Source organism: Fundulus heteroclitus, chromosome 6, assembly GCF_011125445.2.
Source record: "Fundulus heteroclitus isolate FHET01 chromosome 6, MU-UCD_Fhet_4.1, whole genome shotgun sequence".
Taxonomy (NCBI): domain Eukaryota; kingdom Metazoa; phylum Chordata; class Actinopteri; order Cyprinodontiformes; family Fundulidae; genus Fundulus; species Fundulus heteroclitus.
Genome location: NC_046366.1, coordinates 9,442,880 through 9,454,444, shown reverse-complemented (window position 1 = coordinate 9,454,444; position 11,565 = coordinate 9,442,880). Strand labels below are relative to the sequence as shown.

Here is an 11,565-nt window from a genome sequence, read left to right as displayed (position 1 = left end):
CTTCATCATTAGCATTAGCGTGCTAGCACTGGTTCTAGGAGCATGTTAGCACACAGTTCACTGTAGACTCTTCTTCTTGTGTGGAAATAATCCAGTCTTGATACAACTTGATTTCACCCAGTGCTGCTCAATGTTTGATCCCAACATTTTCTGAGACCATGTCTTAAATGTATAAATGTCACATTAGGAGAGATGTGACTCTTGTTTCTGTCGTGTCAGTGTGTGTTAAACTAGAGATGATGCTAAATTTGTACCTCAAACTTAGTGTCACACAGAGCTCTTGTTGTAAATAATGTTATGCTGTAAATCTGCACAAAAGATTGTTTTATTCAGCGTTTTATGACATGCTTAGTACTCAGGTGTCAACTAGAACTCAATGTTTACATTTAAAGCTGCGTTTCCCACTCGTGGTATTTGCATAATGTCAGTGTAAAGATGACAAAGTGTCTTTAACCTGTGACCGTGTACTTCTGAAAAAAGTCTTTTTTTGTACTCCACGGCATGCGGTGGGGAATTTAAGGTTGTTACTGAACAAATGAAGATGAATATAAACATTTGCACTCCGAACTGACTTCAGTATTATTTTTCTGTTCTCCCAGTAAGTCTCATTCATGAAAGTAGCTTTTTCAACACTCTTGTTTTATTTGAATGTAACATATATAACAAACAAACTTAATGGGAACAATTCATAAAAAGTACAGATGAACAGATCAATATTTCACATATTTAGCTTCTGAATTTGGTGCAACATTAGTCCTTCTCCTGCAGCTTTAATCCAGTGGCATCTGTCTCCCCCTGCTGTAAAACATGTGATAAAACAACTCTCATTTTCGTAACCTATTATTTCGTTTTGTTTTTAAAAGTTGCCTTGAATCATTCTGTCCCACACGTTAAATTTGGGTTCACATAGAGGCAATATATTACCTGAAAGCCCTGGCAGCAGCAGTTCAGTCTGATTATAACTTGGTGAGGCGTAGAGTGTTGAGACGCACTGGGAGAATGCTGGCTCCCTCTGCATAGCAAATCTCTCGCAAAATCCCACTCCAGCACTTCTCTGACTCATCGTATCTGCAGTAAAGACACACATGTAAGTGTTGCTTGTTCTTCTAGCATTGTAAAAATGTTGTAAAGTATAACACGGTCCTAGTACATCAGATGCGGCCCCCAAAGAAATTCTTTCTTCATAACATTAAAAAAGAAAAAATACTCTCCACTAAGGAATTCTTCCAATTCGAGGGTTTCAATTGTTGTAAAATATGTTTTTGTGTCTTTTAAGGTGGTACATAAAATTTTCAAACTCAAGTGTGCAAAAAAAAAAAAAAGAAGAAAAAAAAAGAAGCAGATTCCACACTGTCAGAAAGGAAGCCACATCCACCCCATAGTGCATCCTTGCTGCCTCCATTGCTACTTTAATGAATAATAAGGCAAAGGTTTGGCAAATTACTGGCCAGGAGCAGACAGGTGAATGTTAACTACCAAAGCAGAAAAGCATCAGCAGTGCCCCTAGAGAAGCAAGTGGGCCAGTCCATCAATATGGGAAGGGTTATCCGGCCATATCCAAATACTATGGAGTCAATCCTTGTGAGAAAGAAAATTACCAAATCTTTCCAGAAAAAGTAATCTGACACAAAAATCAGACAACACTATTCTGAGAGAAATTAAAGAAATGAATCCAAGTGCTCCTTCTCAGACTGCAGTCCTTTGCTTTCAGAGGTGTCGAGTAACTAAGTACAAAGACTTTGTTATCTTACATAAGTAGACATTTTGGTTATTTATACTTTAGTGGAGCAATTATTGTTTAGCCCAATTTTTACTTCTACTCCTTACATTTTCATGCAATTATCTGTACTTTCCACTCCTTACATTTTGAAAATAAGTCTCACTTCTATTTTATTTCAGCTTGTTTTTGTTCTGACTTGTTAATAAAAAATTAAAAGACATTCAGATAAATAGCGCTACCCGAACAGAGTGATTTTGAATGTGGTTGAAGCCAGTACTTAAGAAGAAGAAAAAAACATAGAAGAAAAACATTCTACTTTAAAACCTTAAGTAGTTTTATATCCGATACTTTAATACGTTTACCTGGGTAAAAGCTTTGAGTTGATACTTTTACTTCTACAGAAATATTTTTAAACCCTAGTATCTATACTTCTATTTGAGTAATAGACGTGAATACATTTGACACCTCTGTTTGTTTGCATATTAAATATTAAAGCTCAAGACAGAACCATTAGAAGACTGAACCAGCTTGTTCAGAAGGCGTGCCAAGAGAAATCCTCATGGCAGCACAGCGCAGGTTATGAAATCTACCTACAGTATACGCTATTTAGAAGAATGCTGGAGCAGTGCCCTGTCTCCAGAAGAGACCAAAGTATGGCAGAAATGTTTGGCCTCAATGCACTAAACTGGTGATGAGTGGGGGCATAATCTAGGTTTTGGCTAAGATAAATTTATTAGCATGTAAAGCAATACTTAAAACAGCAGCAAACATCAACTAAGTACAAGTCAAATAAGTGAAGGTCTGCAAATTTTAATGACCTGAACCTTTCATGTAAATAAAGAAAACTCCTGATGATGAAGTCATGATGCACTTATATCTGCTCAAGATCACAGCATATTGAACCATGGTGTGTACTTACATTTTTCTCACATGACTTTTTTTTCACCTTTGTCTTTATCCAATAAATAATGATAACATTAAGAAATCAAGTGAATGAAAAATGGGCCGTTTGACAAACTGAATCACGTCACAGCAAAAATATACATGCTCAACATGAACTGTACCTCAGATTTCCACATATAAACCTGCTAGTTTTCACTTTAAGCAAACAATTTCCCATTTTAGCTATCATGAGCTGCATGTTTTATATCACGCCAATTTTTTTTAAAGATATTTGTATATCACAAATTTACTTACGGGTTAATCTAAAAAAAAACCTGAATATTGAGTAAAACTAATATTTGTTGTCGTTTCAGGAAGTGAAACTTCTAAATCATATAGAATCAATAGACATTGAGTGAAAAATTTCAAAACCTTATTTCTTGTCATTTTGCTTAGTATGGCTTACAGAGTATTGAAAAAAAAGAGACTTTAGAGCATTTCAGCTTCCTTTTGGTAATAAACTGCATGGAGGTGTTGACTTGGTACTGGACCACACTGCCAAAGATACCAAAAGCTGGTTCAGTGACCATGGTGTTCCTGTGCTCTAATAACCTATGGGCTTTTGTCAAGCTGACGATGAGAGACACCAGACCCAACAATGCAGATGACCTGGAGGCTGTTATCGGACCAAGTACTGACTGCAGGGAAACAAACATAGCTTTCAGAAACCTGAAATGTCTGTTTCAATATCCTTTTTAATGGATCTTATGTAATATTGTAGTTTTCTGAGACACTGAAATTTGGGTTTTCATTATCAATGAGCCATAATCAACAAAATTACAAGAAATATAGGCTACAAATATTTGACTCTATGTGTAATGAATGTATATAACAAATGAGTTTCACCTTTTTGAAATGAGTGATAAAAAATATTAGACTTACTGCACAATCTTCAAACGGTTTATGTATCTGCATATCTGTTTCTCGTTTACTGTGCAGAATATGAGGCCAGAAAAGGTTTTCTTAAAATTTGTGCTCTCCGTTTAGAAAACATTACTTAAGTATCAAGTAATAGCCAAAGAACCTGATTTTGACCATTGTTACATACAAGAAATAGTTTAAATAGGTCTTAACTGTATTTTCTCACAGTAAGAAAAGCTTTCATTCATAATTTTTTATTTTATTTTATTTAAACACAAAACGTTTAACAAAATTTCAATAATTCCTCTTTCCCTCTTGTAATTGTGAAACACCGCAGTCATTGTGTAAAGCGTTCTCTAACCTCCAGATATCGGTCATTTCCGTTGGCACTGGGTCTTCACTGGCTTCACTGGGCATCATGGCAAATCCTCCGATAGCATACAGGTGACCTCCCGTTGAGATGAGACTCAGAGAACTGCGCCCCTGAGGGAACTCTGTAAACTCAGACCACCTACAATGAGACATAAACCCAACCAACAGGCACACAACACTGTTAAATAATCTGATATATGACTGTGACGGCAAGACAAAAACGATTTCTTTTTATCAGCAATTGTGCTTTCTGAGTAGTTTTACTCATTCTGACCTCACGCACTATATACTTTTATGAACATTTCAATAAACGCACATTATATATATATATATATATATATATATATATATATATATATATATATATATATATATATATATATAGATATATATATATATATATATAGATAGATAGATAGATAGATAGATAGATAGATAGATAGATAGATAGATAGATATATAGATAGATAGATAGATAGATAGATAGATAGATAGATAGATAGATAGATAGATAGATAGATAGATAGATAGATAGTGATTTGTTGCTTTGTTTGCTTTTTTTAATAAATATTCTAAAACACAACATCGTGTCTGGTTCGAATATTGGGTCGTCAGAATCCAAGCATTACAACATCTTAATTAACAGCTTTATATTCACATTTTGGAACAAAGCATAAGCAATTGGCATCTCAGCATTACAAAACAATTTTGAAATATACAATTTCTTGATCTTCAGTTGAGTTTTTTTTTTTAAGTTTCTTAACCCCAGGCCTTGCCAATAGAAGTCATAGCTGTGCTCTGTTTGTCAGGGAAACTGTTAACATGCCACCTTGTTAAAATAGTTTTAAAACTAAAATTCTTCAGTAATGTTTGTACCATCTTTTTTTGCTTTTTCACATGAATGACAAACCAGATAATTGCCTGAAAACAGTGAAAGTGTCATTTTTCTTCAGCAGGAGTTTTTCTTTTTCAGATAGACAGGAATGAACCCAGAAAATTTTAAAATTTTGAATAAAGTCCTTTCAGTTTATGACTTACATTATTTGCGCGTACTCAGATAAATTCAACCCAAAAAACATATACAGTTCATGACACCAATTCTACAGTTTAGATCACTTGGTTAAATTAATCTGGGGGGCTTTGTCCATCTCCTACTTAAGATTGTTTGTTTTATGACTGCAGTTCAATAAAGAGTAGTAAAAAGCAAACGCTTTCTCACTTGTTGGTGGTAATGTCATAGACTTCCACTGAGCTGGTGAGGCCTGAGTCAGTCACTCCTGTGGCCACATAGATCTGGTCATTATGGACAGCAATGCCGAAGAGAGACCTGGCTGTCGTCAGAGGAGCCAAGTCCTTCCACTCAAACTTAGTGGGGTTGTAGACGCAGACTCTTCTCATGCATTTCCTGCGTGAAATAATTTAACATACCATGAGTTCTGAACTCATTGTATACCAGATGTAAAACAAATTAGAAAAAAACATATGTTTTATTACATGCGTGTCTGATTTTTTTAACAAAACATGAAGACACTAAATGTTCAACATTTAGGAACAAAAGGCATTTCCAAGAAATGCAGGCGGTGCAGAACACCTAATAATTAGAATTTTCTGTATTACTGCCCAGCTAAGAATGAAAAGGTCAGCAGATTTGAGCATTTGTCATAAAAAAATAGAAAACCGGTAATGATTGTATTTTTTTTAAAAGGAAGATAATACAATATTCTGCATCTCCCTTTGGGAAAAGTGCATAAAAAGATTACTTTTCAATTTGTGGAAGAAACAGTGAGATATTCACTGAGATGACAATCAGGATCAAAGTATGAGCCTTAAGATACGTGAATGGAAAGTATATCAAGGTACCTCAGCAACTAGGTTCTTTACCACTTTACGATAGGAATCCCCCCTTATGAATGGCTAATAAATAGTTTTTAATTAATCTGTAAACACTTTATAACTCATTCATAAGTGTTTATTACCCATAAATTAAGGACGTGCAAGAGACAAAACAGAACTGTTTGTGCTTAGAAGGTATTTACTTTATCTGAAATGTTTAATATAAGGAATTTTAGATGAAATATACAGTTGAACAGATTAGGCTCTCTATTTGGCAAGAACCCACTCAGTTTTGTCTCTTGCTTGCACTTTAATGCTGTGTGAAAGTCACAGGTGTCCTTAAAGCATTAGACTTCTATCTAGACGTAGGCAGATTTGAAAAGGAGAATTTTCTCTTATTATACCCAAACGGCCAATAAGTGTGAAACCTTTCATTTGGTTGGTCGACCTCGCAGAGGCCTTTTAAAACAATCATACAAATCTTAAAATATATAAATAAAAGACTGTCTGGAATCAGAGAAGTCTGTATAATGGGTCAAAGGCAAAGTTTCCAGGACCAATATTTTCCCCAGGGTGGAAAGTTTGATTTCATGTTGAAAAGTATGGGCCTAAAGGAATGACATGACTGAAACATTATTAGTTAAACTTTATAGTCCAACTGTCTATTTTTTCATGTTTTATTTTGTTTCTACATTTTATTCCAACTTGCTTTTATTTTCCTATGTTTTAATCATGTAAAGCACTTTGCATTGCCTTTGTACTCAAATGTGTGCTACAAATAAATTTGCCTTGCCTTTAATTAATGCATAATAAACACTTATGAATGAGTTATAAAGTTTTTACAGATTGATTAATAACATATCTATAAACTAGTTATTAGCCATCTTTAAGGGGATTCTTATTGTAATGTTCTATCATCAACAAAACAGGAAAAGCAGGAAAGCACCTCTGAAGACTTTAGACTCAAATGTTCTAACACCAGTCAGAATAAGATTCAGCCAGGCTGTCATGAAGAAATTCAGTTCGGGAGAGCCTCAAACAGCATAATCTCCATTCATTATATTTCTGCCAAAAGTGTGTTTTTTATTGCAAACAAACCTGGTAGTCACTTGAAAATTGTCGAAAGATATGATTAAATTAGAATCATATCTTGTTTTGCAGATGAAAGTACTTTACACTACAATAGGGACTGTATTTGATGTGTATGCATCCTAGCAGTGTGATAGCTTAAAAAGCATTTATTCTGAAACTTGAGAAAAACTCTGCCAGGGCACTTGTCTGTGAGCTTTAACTAACTACAAAACTGTAAGACCAATCCAGTCAAAGAGTGTGAATAAAATGAATACATTACTTTTCGATGGCAAATTATTCTTGGACCGAAACACAGAAGAAGTGGCTTAAACATCCTCCAGGACAATATGCTTGACTGACCCTAAATCACCTGTAAAAATCAGCTGCATATCTATAAATCTTCACTATTCTCAAGCTTAAAACTATGGTTCTCAAATGTACAACAATGGGTCTCAAGTTGTGCAGGGGCTGTGCAGCACTGGGCTGCACCATCGGACACAAAGCAAGTCACACAATCTGTGCTTTTAGGTTCCAGTTAATTTAAGCAAGTTATTTTTAATAATGAAGACAACGGTTCAAACTCTGTTAGGGTTTGTTTTCGGTTTTCGAATGCCATATATGTATCCATTGCTGCTTTCTGTTTGGTTGAATTCTTGCTTGTTTATTTACTCATCCTTGACTGTAAAAATGCTGACTTCTGACAAAACATGGAATGTGCAATTAAAATGCATATCCACTGCTGTTTGAAGATGCGTCATTGGTACGGCTGCCTTCACAGTTCAGCTTGGACGACTTCAAATTATCTGACTTGAAATGTACAGAAACAGAAAAGAAAATGCCTGATTTTGTCTTGATGCTTTGTAGGAATGCCTGCATAAGAATTGGGTTTTATGCCAAATGTGTTAAGCAACAAACAAACTGAACAGAAATGTTGAGTTAATTTTTGCAGCTTGTGGAGCTGCCATAGGTATGTGTCAGCTGGATAAGTGGTGACACAACCTTTTGTTGTGAAATAAATGAATAAAAGGAAACAAATCAACTGATTTCTTGGCTTCATAGACTTTAAAAATAAACACTGAATACAAAATTAGCGCTAAACTATTTTTTTTATTAACGTGTTTCCTGTGCCACTTACTTGCTCTCAGACTTTCCTCCAATAACATAGACAAGCCCATTGTGAGCTACAGTCCCATGTCCATACACTTCATAAGGCAGCGGGTCTGACTCCCCCCATTTGAATGACCTGTGTGCAAAGGAGAAAATACGTCTCTATGAACAGATCACATCAGTGTTCAAAGTGAATGTGAAAACAGAGCTGTAATCTGAAAGCAGTACGATAGGAAAGATAAGATAGAGAAGCACATATTTATAGACCTAGTAAATCTTGTTTTTTTTTTTTTTTCAAATTCTTACAATCCTGTTGTAAGTCACAAGAACAGTCAATAAAATCATGAACATGTCAAACGACTACAAGTTTCTCAAATCAACATAAACTTACTGTCTGTCATAGATCATGACTGAGCTCAGAGCGTGCTCTCCCTCCTTCAGTTGTTTTCCAGCAACAACAAAGATAGAGTTTTCCACTTCAGCCAGGCCGAACAGACACCGAGGATTGGGCTGTGAAGGCATTCCCAGCCACTCTGAACTCACTGGGTCAAACTGTGGAGGAGAGCATCAACGTGGAGAGAGATTTTTAAATGTGTTTTTTTTTAAAGGGAAACATTTTGGAGCCAGAGAACCTAAAAGTCTTCAAAGCATAAAACAGCAGACAAGTGCATTACTTTGGAAAGCAAAAAAGCAATTTTAAAAAGAAAATTTCTGCCAGAAAACCAGTATTTTGGAGCACGGCTTCTCTAAATTGAAGAGGTACTACCATATCTGGAGGATGACGTGTCACCTCAAAATGTAGAACATGGCTGCCTACGATAGTAAACTGAAAATAATTTTTTGATATATAAAAAATGGGAAAGTAGCCCATCACTAACACAGGAGAGGAAGGCGAGAGTAGTCTTACTTTCCCCAGAGGTGTGGGTGAGCTTTGTGAAGGTACATCGAAGAAGGGGAGACTTTTCCTTACCTAACAAAACCCGTCTCTCTCCATACAAAACCCTTTTGGTCCCAGGATTATGACGCAGCTAGACTTTCGATTTTAAGTGAAGCAATAAGAGGACACAATCATGCTAAAATGAACAGCTCAGGGGAAGCTGGTAGCCAGACAACTGCAGAGAATATATTATTATGCATTCATTTATCACAATTTTTACCTCCTCTTTTCTCCTTTTTGACCAGAATTCAGCCAACATTCATGTACTGAGTTTTTGTTTTACATCAATAACCACTCTGCAGATGGTCCCCCTGCATGTTTTCTTGGTTTAAATTACCTGCAGTGTTTGAGCTAAGTTAATGAGAAAATTCTCAATCAATCAATTAACCTCCCCTAAAAAAAAAAAAACATCCACGTAGCACCAGCTTGAAGTGACTTTTCAGTGTCAAAAAACATGTGAGAAAATTGACTTTAGATGTATCAGTTCAGTTTGTGCAGCGTGTAAGACGATGCCTTCAAAATAATGTTCTCACAGCTACAGAAATGTTGCTAAAGCTTCACAAGTAGAAGACGGACAGGAATTAGAAAGAAAGTGAGACTTCCAGCTGCTTCCGTTCACTGCTGGCACGTATAACACAGCCCCTGTTGCTGCCAGGTATTTGTCTTGATTTTCTCCTGCTCTGGCAAGAAATATTTACCCAAACATCTAACCTGGAGATTTTGCTATCACTGCTTTCTACTTGGTGGACTACAGTGTTGCGCATCGATGCCTAAGTTCATTGTACACCATTTCATCTTTCTGGGGAACCTTTCATCTGCCTTGCATTTGCTGTCTTTGTTTAATGTTGTTTCACATATTTCTTAGCTTTGGACAGCATAATGACCAGAACTATCCTGAACTACTGGCCCTTGAATGTCCTCCAGCTTTTTGACAGAAAACAGAGCGGAGCCAGATCAGTTTCTCAGCTTCGATCAGAGACAGATGCTGTTCATGACTCGCACGCTACCTGCAGGAAGTAGGACATGAACGGCTCATCTTTGTCCTCCTCGTTATAGAGAAGTCCTCCGACCACAAAGATCTGGTTCTGCTTCGTCACCAGGCTGGAGTGGTTCTTGGGAATCTCTGTGGATTCGGACACCACAAAACACTCATTCCCCACGGGGTCATAGGCCACAGTCCCTGTGTTGTTGATCATTAGTAGGAGGTCCAGCTCAAACATCCCAAAGCGAGGGTTGTTGTTCAGTATTCCTGGCAGGTATCCCTCCTCATCCTCCTCACCCTCGCTCTCCTCTCCTCCCTTCGCCCCATCGCCGCTAATCCTCTTCGGCTTGGGGAGACGGCCTTGATGAGCATCTGTGACGAGGTCCAGCTGCTTCTTGATCTCTTGGTTGGATCGAATGTACTGATGATGCTCAACTTTTTCTCTGAAGTAATCCATGGGGATGAGCCTGAATCGGACACAGTGCAGCAGCTCCGGGAGCTCCTTCAGCCGCGTCGTCTCATCGTGTCTGACCCAGTCCATCAGGGATTCAAAAACCTGCTCTTCCCGCTCAACGTTCAGGGCGTCTGAAGAGAGGACGATGGCTAACTCACTGGGGCTGAGCTGTAAGAAGTCCTGGTCCCTCACAACCACTTGGTAGCGTTCACAGATGAACTCTCTCGCACCGAGAGCGAGCCTCGGACAATCCAGAAGGAGCCCCAGTTTCAAGATGGCAAGGCAGTTTCCCAGCACCATCTTCTCCTGAAGGAAGGACAAGCACACAGAGAAGATGGAGGGGATCTGGTACATGTTAGCGACCATGAAGATGTCCTGGACATTCTGCTCGGTCAGATTAATGTCGGACGTGTATATGTAGCGCAGGATCATCTCCATAATGCTGGGGTCCACGTCTTTAAGGACTATCTCCCGCTTCTTACTCTCCTCCAGTTCAGACAGGAACATGGCCTTGAAGAAGGGGCTGCTGGCAGCCAAGACCAGGCGGTGGCAGGGGAACTCCCTGTCCTGGACTTTCAGGACGCAGTCCACAAACTTGTCGTTCTCCAGCAGATCACACAGTCCATCCTGGAGCAGGCTCTGTTGGTACATCCGAGGCTGCTGCGCCGGGTCTATCGTCAAAGCCGCCATTTTGTCGGTGGGGTTTTGGTGGGCTCCCTTCCTGCCACGAGAAAAGCGGGTCTATCGGTGCTCACTGGCCTGCTCAGATTGCTACGAATGGCCTCAAAGGGTCGGTGGGCCGGCGGCTGCAGCTGTCTGTGACTGTCACTGAGCGTGGATGTTGATAGTATTTATAGACGGGATCCCCATAAAGACAGGGCTCTACTGCTGCAGCACACAGGGAGCAGCTGAATGCCGGCAGTGGTTAAATCCAGCAAACAACTCATCAGACACCTGCTCTTGATATTGTTACACACCTTCCTATTTTTAGCGTATCATGCTGTGGGCATTGTGTAGCAGGGGTAATATAGGACTGGAGTCACCATGTGAAGTCAAAAGGACTTCCTGATGAACAGCTTTTTCACATAATTAATGTTCTCCAACAGCAAAAGTAAATATTAGAAAACAACCAAAATCAACACTTGTTTATTCAGACTGTTCTCCAAGTTACAAGCAAATGAATATGCTATGAATATGTATTTACATGTGTTGATTTAAGTATCCTTTCAAGAAAAAAACAAAACAATAGAATACATATAGAATAGGTAAAGGGGTTATTTTGTTTT

The 11,565-nt window shown here is 38.0% G+C and overlaps 1 protein-coding gene across 1 annotated transcript; it reads right to left on the bottom strand.

Annotated features, from left to right (window-relative positions):
* Positions 1-618: 618 nt before the first annotated feature.
* LOC105930290 (kelch-like protein 40a) lies at positions 619-11,149 on the bottom strand. The gene is made up of 7 exons (XM_012868419.3): positions 9,851-11,149; positions 8,298-8,458; positions 7,935-8,042; positions 5,115-5,300; positions 3,885-4,034; positions 925-1,068; positions 619-798 (listed from the first exon to the last, which is right to left on the bottom strand). The coding sequence occupies exons 1-6, from the start codon at positions 10,967-10,969 to the stop codon at positions 957-959; spliced, it is 1,836 nt and encodes a 611-aa protein (XP_012723873.2). The 5' UTR covers positions 10,970-11,149; the 3' UTR covers positions 619-798; positions 925-956.
* Positions 11,150-11,565: the final 416 nt, after the last annotated feature.

Bases quoted from the DNA above. Each gene is read 5' to 3' on its own strand.
- LOC105930290 (XM_012868419.3), bottom strand. From the start codon at position 10,969: ATGGCGGCTTTGACGATAGACCCGGCGCAGCAGCCTCGGATGTACCAA. The intron at 8,043-8,297 runs GTAAGTTTATGT...CTTTGCACACAG, and splicing joins GTCATGATCTATGACAGACA to GTCATTCAAATGGGGGGAGT. The intron at 4,035-5,114 runs GTGAGAAAGCGT...GTCTCATTGTAG, and splicing joins TATGACATTACCACCAACAA to GTGGTCTGAGTTTACAGAGT.